This window comes from Limulus polyphemus, unplaced genomic scaffold (genome assembly GCF_000517525.1).
Source record: "Limulus polyphemus unplaced genomic scaffold, Limulus_polyphemus-2.1.2 Scaffold580, whole genome shotgun sequence".
Classification (NCBI taxonomy): Eukaryota; Metazoa; Arthropoda; class Merostomata; order Xiphosura; family Limulidae; genus Limulus; species Limulus polyphemus.
This window is the reverse complement of record NW_013666190.1, coordinates 494,715-502,941: the sequence shown is the minus strand read 5'-3', so window position 1 is coordinate 502,941 and position 8,227 is coordinate 494,715. Positions and strand designations below refer to the sequence as shown.

General features: G+C 34.6%; 1 protein-coding gene across 1 annotated transcript in view; it reads right to left on the bottom strand.

The window, feature by feature from the left end:
* Nucleotides 1-1,252: 1,252 nt before the first annotated feature.
* The window catches only part of LOC106459243 (homeobox protein homothorax), a gene marked incomplete at its 3' end in the record, with an annotated part of 20,732 nt that continues 13,757 nt past the window's right edge, over nt 1,253-8,227 (bottom strand). Inside the window, 2 exon segments of the mRNA XM_013918843.2 lie at nt 1,253-1,486; nt 5,468-5,518. Of these exon segments, the coding sequence (XP_013774297.1) occupies nt 1,253-1,486; nt 5,468-5,518 (285 nt within the window).

The following is an 8,227-nucleotide window of genomic DNA, read 5'->3' as shown; positions in this document are numbered from 1 at the left end:
CGGCTAGTGCAGATAGCCCTGGTGTAGCTTTACGCGAAATCCATAACAAACTGAATACAATAATACACTTTTTTAAAACAAATTCCAGTTATCATAAAGAAAATATTTTGATGAACGTGTGACACCACGAAAAAATCGAAATAATAGTTAATGGTTAGTCTAGAAATCTGACTTAATAAGATTTGTCTTCCTGATTAAATATTTTTACAGGAAAAGTGGAATTTATAAAAAACGCTTTCTAGTACTTTTACTTAAAAACAACAACACCCTATACACTAACTAAATCATTTTACACCACTGCCATCCGATACAATACAAGAAAAGACTGTGAAGAAAAAAGTAACGCCACGTATTTTGTTACAAGAGACACTAATCTTTCAATAATGACATTTTGATTTATATTGTTGATAGCTGGCAAACACAGATAGCTAATTTTGAATCCTTATATGACGATTCTTGTAGTGTTTCGCTCAACATTTCAGTAACTTCTAGAAACTTTGGTTCATAAATTATTAAATGCGTCGTTTAAAAACTATACACTGTCAAAAGCCTTACTTATAGACAAGTGTATATAAATACAAGGTGTCCGTAAATTTTGTTAGGAACTTCGTCAGAATTTTAAACGTCTCTGAGACACGAGTGAACAAACTTTTTAAGATAATTTATGGTCACCATGTATAAATATATCAGTTGCTTTCCATTGTCGTCTCTTTGTTTGCTCATCTATACATTAATCAGGTAATATTGCAAGGATACTGTCGCTAAGTTACGTTTATGAGCATATTTTTGTAAATACAAAAAAAGCATAATAAATTTGATATATTCGATAATGGATTATTCTTGGGGTCATAGTAACACGCTTTTCTTGGTTCACGCGGTTTTAATTACAAGGAATGTGGAGTAACATATCTTGACAAAATTAGCTCACTGCTACATACTACAAGGACTCCAAAGTAAGGATTGAAAAATAATAATACTTAATCCTTTTCATCTCGTAGCATACCTTATTAGTATTAAACTGTATCATTTTATTATATATTCAAGACTTATCATTTACTTATAACATCAGCAGTAAACCATCACACATGCTATAATTTCTTTTTTCAGTTTTAAATTCAGCAAAAAAAAAAAAAAGATTCAGAAGAAATAATTCAGTACCGACCATCAGAATTCGTACATAATCTGGTTCAAAGTAATTTCTATGTTTTTAAAATAAAATTTAATATATCACATTAAAGTTGGGTTTCCTTACCTGATCTGGTGGAGTTGAATGTTCACTGTTGGGTCCTGTTGAACTTCCCCCTCTTCCAGCCCCACTTCCGCCGCACCCATTTAGATTACCTCCCCCTCCACTGCCAGTGCTGTCGTTACTGTCTCCTAAATCCCCCGGTTTCGTGTCCCTCTCATCAATCACTAAGTCCATTGGCATCTTCCCCTTGAGGCAACTAATGTATCTCTGACAGAAATTGTCACACAAGTCGTGAACCTGCGAAATGGAAAGAAGTGCGACTTTGAAACTTTGCGCCAACTCCTTATTGAAATAATCCGTCATCACGGTAACTCGTTGACAGTTCGCAGGACTGCTAGAACTTTGCAAAAACATTCATTTATCAAGCTCCACATGCTTATCCTGGCGTGTTATGTATCAACTGATAAAAACAGCCTTGCTAACTGGTAGTACACACGAATAACATTAAATCTTAGCACAACTATTTGTCTTTGAATTTCTTCTTCGTCTTACTGTCTGAAAGCCGCTAGTATATATATTGTCTTACAATTGTACTAGTCCAAGATAATAATTTTTATTTTTTCAGACATTTGTTGTTGTTGTTTGTAATTAAGCACAAAGCTACACAATGGGCTATCTGTGCTCTGCCCACCACGGGTATCGAAACCTGGATTCTAGCGTTGTAAGTCCGCAGACATACCGCTATGCCGCTGGGGGGCTTTCAAACATTTCATCGAACACATTCAACTAACGATTGGAGTAAATGGGCCAGCGATACGTCGTGGTGGTGGTTATAGATAACTCTCTATATTTCGATTAGAAAACTGTGCCGTGTCCCGCGGTGGGACAGTGGTAACCTTACGGGATTACAACGCCAAAATCCGAGCTTCGATTCTGCGCGGTGGGCACAGCAAATAGCCCAATGTGGCTTTGCTCTTAAACAAACAAAGAAAACTGTGCTGTAATCTGCAAACAACGTTCTGCGGTTTTGTTGTTGTTTGTTTTTTTTTTGTTTTACTTCTACACACAGTTATTGTGTACAAATAAATTCAATATTCTGTTCTTCTCATAATTTAATGATAAAACAGATATGGCAGTTCTTGTACTGTATATATTGATTCCGGCGCAAAAATTAGTTGAAACATATAAGCAAGCTTATATAAGTTATAAACAGAAGCCCCCAATAGCACAGCGGTATGTCTGCGGACTTACAACGCTAGAATCCGGGTTTCGATACCTGTGGCGGGCAGAGTACAGATAGCCCGTTGTGTGGCTTTGTGGTTAATTACAAACAAACAAACTATAAACAGAAGTTGGATTTAAGACCTCTTAATGCTGCGTGATTAAAATCTTAATGATATATATATTGAAACCAGAAATGGAAGAAGAAACACAAACGGTTTCAATGAGTATGTTTAAACAAAAATCAAATTCATTGGTTCTTTGTACCTAAACAACGATTGTAATATTCAGTGTAATCATTCCCCATATACAAGTCTTAGTGCACGTTAACGTTACGTGACTTGACCAGACAAATACTATGTGACTTATGAATAGAATAATAACTAAAATTAAAAACCGGTAATCTCATACGTCTGGAGTTTTTTTTTCCTTGCTAATTTCTTTTATAAAAACAGCCTCCAGAATCAGATACTGCCTCCTATCTTGTCAATAAAACAAGGCTCTATTCTATAATAAAGCTCCCACCGTCACAATATGGTTGGATGCTTACATTCTGTATCGCTATTGCACTCAGTAGCAGGGTGATTATGAGACAAGCTGGTTGACGACATGAAAATGTTGGTAATTGTCTTTAAGTTAGTGATGATAACCTTCAGAAAATAACAGGCTGCACAGATGCTGGCACACAGATAACAAATGGATTGAGGAAAGAAAACCCCGTGTCCGTCACGCATAATTCATCTCCCAGTCCCAGTTAGCTTACGATATAAAGCTTTCTATCCATGTGTATATATAGATTCTTACACAGATTTAGGCTTAAAAGCAATCAAAGTAGGTTTACGATATGCTCTTAAAAATCCTTCATAAATAAAGGTAAAATAGGTAGTAGTTATGTTAATAACTGAGTCGTTGATAATTTAGGCTTTCGTCGGCTCACTGGCTGTAACGTTTTAATTTTGTTATTAAATCTATTGCAACAAGCCCTTATCAGTAAAATAAAAAGGGATGTGACTGTTTTCAAAGAGGGTAACTATCATTAGGAAGCTCTAGAGCATAACTTCTGTTGGAGATAGAAATAACACAGTAGTGTATTAAACCGCCACAATTCTGTAATATTATGCAAATATGCACCGCTTAAAGAAAGAGTTGTCAGTGAGTAAAATAATAAAGGTCGTAAATTTCTGCGATTGTAAGCGTATTTAATATCTTAGATGCCAACTCTTTTAAAATAGCTTAAGAAGCATACAATATTCATGGGGGGGGGCGGAAAACTAGGGGCTAGACCCTACACCTTTGTTTTCAACTGACCCTGGATGTAACAATAGTTTCTGAAGATTGCAAAGTAACTGTTGGAAGTTAATTATTTGTCATCATATTGTTTGAAACAAGCTTAGCAATATGTTCACTGAGCTACTAATTCAAACTAGACCCTACTGTTTACGAAGTTCTCGTTGCCCACATTGTCCACCATCGTTTACCAAGCTTCTATTTCCTCACTACCTACACCATTATTTACTCAGCTTCTAGTTCTTCACTACCTGCATCATTGTTTACCAAGTTTCTATTTCCTCTCTACCTACATCATTGTTTACCCAGCTTCTATTTCCTCACTATCTACACCATTATTTACTCAGCTTCTAGTTCTTCACTACCTGCATCATTGTTTACCAAGTTTCTATTTCCTCTCTACCTACATCATTGTTTACCCAGCTTCTATTTCCTCACTACCTACATCATTGTTCACCAAGCTTCTAGTTCTTCACTATCCACATCATTGTTTACCAAGCTTCTAGTTATTCACTGCCCACATCATTGTTTACTCAGCTTCTATTTCCTCACTACCTACATCATTGTTCACCAAGCTTCTAGTTCTTCACTACCCACATCATTGTTTACCAAGCTTCTAGTTCTTCACTGCCCACATCATTCTTCAAGAAGCTTCTATAGTTATTCACTACCCACATCATTGTTTATCAAGCTTCTAGTTCTTCATTACCCACATCATTGTTTACCAAGCTTCTAGTTCTTCAAAGCCCACATCATTGTTTATCAAGCTTCTAGTTCTTCACTGACCACGTCATTGTTCACCAAGCTTCTAGTTCTTCACTACCCACATCATTGTTTACCAAGCTTCTAGTTCTTGACTACTCACATCATTGTTTACCAAGCTTCTAGTTCTTCACTACCCACATCATTGTTCACCAAGCTTCTAGTTCTTCACTACCCACATCATTGTTTACCAAGCTTCTAGTTCTTGACTACTCACATCATTGTTTACCAAGCTTCTAGTTCTTCACTGCCCACATCATTCTTCAAGAAGCTTCTATAGTTCTTCACTACCCACATCATTGTTTATCAAGCTTCTAGTTCTTCATTACCCACATCATTGTTCGCCAAGCTTCTAGTTCTTCAAAGCCCACATCATTGTTTATCAAGCTTCTAGTTCCTTACTATCTACAACATTGTTTATTAAGATTTTAATTCCTCTCTAGTTCTATTATCCTTTTCCCCGCTATCCCCAACTAACATTTACTAACATTCTGATTACCTTCTAGCTTGACTAACATTTACCCAGATTCTGATTCCCCACCAGTGGGATCATAATTTACTACGATTCTCAGTCTTCACAAACATAACCATAGTTTATTTATATTGTAATTCCCAACTAACCTGACCAACATTAACTAAAGTTCCCATTACCCACTAGCCTGAACCGACATTTAATAAACAGATAATTCTACACTTGCCTTAACGATCGTTTACTAGGCTTCCAATTACCCACGGATTTCACTCCCTTTTACTGAGTTCCTAATTTCTTATTAGTTCCCTAACCTAGTTGTTTATATATATATATATATATACAGAAACATGACACACTGGAGCAAACAAAAATATATACCACGTTGTCCTCAGTTAATAAAAATAAGAACTTAGAATTTCATATGACTTTTAAATGTTGACGTAGAAGCTAAAATTGTTATAAATATACATAAGGTTTATAGATTTATAAACTTAAATATGAAACATATCTTACCGAAATATTTTGATAAGTCTTACCTTTTCCAACTCCAGTAGATGAAATCGTAACACTTGAATGGCCTGAACCATCTACGATGAAAAAAAAAAATCAAGGTGAATTTTTCAATTTTTCATTTTAAATTCAATGCCAGAAGAAATGCAAACCAGACCGAAAAACGAAGTCTAAAAGCAAAAACATTTGCTTTAAAATTACTAGTGATGTATAGCAAATTCTGATAGTTTTATCTGTCTTTTTATCTAATCAGTCATCAATGTAATTATTAATATTACACAAACTGATATTAAGGTTCAATATCAAATAGCAAAAAAATTAAAACTGCAGGAACAGTCAGAAACACAATTCTAGTCCTACTAACAGGTTTTATCTCTTAATGGCTGGATGAAAGAACTCATAAATTAGAGAAGGTGCGTATAACTGAACTCAGACCTGTCTCGTTTTAACTCGCACGCGCGTATTGCCTCTCCCATAAACTTAAAATACCATATATTTTGTTATAAAAATAATACTTTTGGCTCAAGATAATATCATGTTTAAATGAAATTCGTTGATTAGTCATAAAAAAGAAAAAAAAAGTTAAATGCTGTGGCGCACTTTATTCATGTACTATAATAATAATAATAATATTGCCCCGCGTCACTTTGCTAATGGCGGTTAGAAATAATCAGATTGCGCAAGTTTATAATAATCCTTCTGGATCTGTGAGTTCAGCGATAAATAGGTGGCCATGAGCATTTGTCTGCATATAAACTATTCATAAACACTGTCCTATAACTGCCGAAATAGTTGTTTGACAAACACGAAATGTATTTAAAGTTAAGCTTTAAAGTCCCTACGGTATATTAATAAGCTTTCAAAAGACTTTAGAAAATTTTAAAAAATATTCTATCTTATGCTGATTGTGTAACAAGTAAGCATCAAATAGAGTGCTTAGTTTTTTGTAACAGTTATAAAACTAAGAACGTTAGCATTTTCCTTACTCAACTCTTGCACAGCTTTGGATGTGCAACTTCAAATAGATGTAGTTCAGCAAGTTTTTCCAAAGACATACGCCCAGAATAACATAGTCTAAGCTTCTTTCTTATAAAATATATTATTGTAAGCTCTTTCATTTGGTTTATTGTTTATGTACTTGGTTTTCTCCATGACACTGACAAATCTAATTCGTTCTCACACAGTTTGTAACCTTATGATACCATGCTTTCACGCCCGTATATACTTGTATAAACTCTGTAATATGCTTTTACACCCGTATATACTTATGTAAGTTATGTAACATGCTTTACACCCGCATATACCTGTATAAGCTCTATACTATGCCTTTACACCCGTATATACTTGTATAAACTCTGTAATATGCTTTTACACCCGTATATACTTGTATAAGCTCTGTAATATGATTTTACACCCGTATATACTTGTATAAGCTCTATACTATGCTTTTACACCCGTATATACTTGTATAAACTCTGTAATATGCTTTTACACCCGTATATACTTGTATAAACTCTGTAATATGCTTTTACACCCGCATATACTTGTATAAGCTCTATACTATGCTTTTACACCCGTATATACTTGTATAAGCTCTATACTATGCTTTTATACCCGTATATACTTGTATAAGCTCTGTAATATGCTTTCACACAAGTGTGTACTGGTATAAGATCTGTAATATTAGTTTTGCAGAATGTGTGTTGATCCCCCATGATTTGAACTTACTTTGTAAAAAACGTTTTGTTGTAAATGAAACAAACTTTGTGTTTTTGAATAACATAAATATTAATTTTATGCCATACATTGTGTTAATTCATTAACAATATTATGCGCATATAGATTATATAAGATTCAACAAAAAGACTGTGCATCAGCCAATACATTTCTGTTCTGTTTTGATAGCCCACAATTACTGTAGTTTTTAACTTGGACTTGTATTACAGTTATTAAAACACCAGACTTATGTATTACAGGACACACATTGTTTTTAACACTAGGTTTTACAGTGTAATAAAGTTTATTTTCTGTTAAATTCTACTCAATGATCTTAAAGTGAGGCGTATTTTACAAAGATGATCTACACATCTAAATCCTTAAGATCTCAAGTCAAAACATTTACAGAACAAGATGACTTGTACACCAAAATCCTTTCAGATCTAATATACTAATAACATATGAGAATTAGATTAACTGTACACCCAAAGTCTTACATTTCAACTTAGACATTGTTGCATAAGCAGTAAATTGACCAGAACATTCAAATTCTTATATGGATACACGATACATGACGAGCAAGATGACTCGTACACCCGAACATTTTAAGTATACATGACGAGCAAGATGACTCGTACACCCGAACATTTTAAGTATATATGACGAGCAAGATGACCCGTACACCCGAACATTTTAAGTATACATGATGAGCAAGATGACTCGTACACCCGAACATTTTAAGTATATATGACGAGCAAGATGACCGTACACCCGAACATTTTAAGTATATATGACGAGCAAGATGACTCGTACACCCGAACATTTTAAGTATACATGACGAGCAAGATGACTCGTACACCAGAACATTTTAAGTATATATGACGAGCAAGATGACTCGTACACCGAACATTTTAAGTATACATGACGAGCAAGATGACTCGTACACCCGAACATTTTAAGTATATATGACGAGCAAGATGACTCGTACACCCGAACATTTTAAGTATACGATGAACCTAGCAAGTATGACTCGTACACCCGAACTATTTTAGATACATAGACCAGACAAG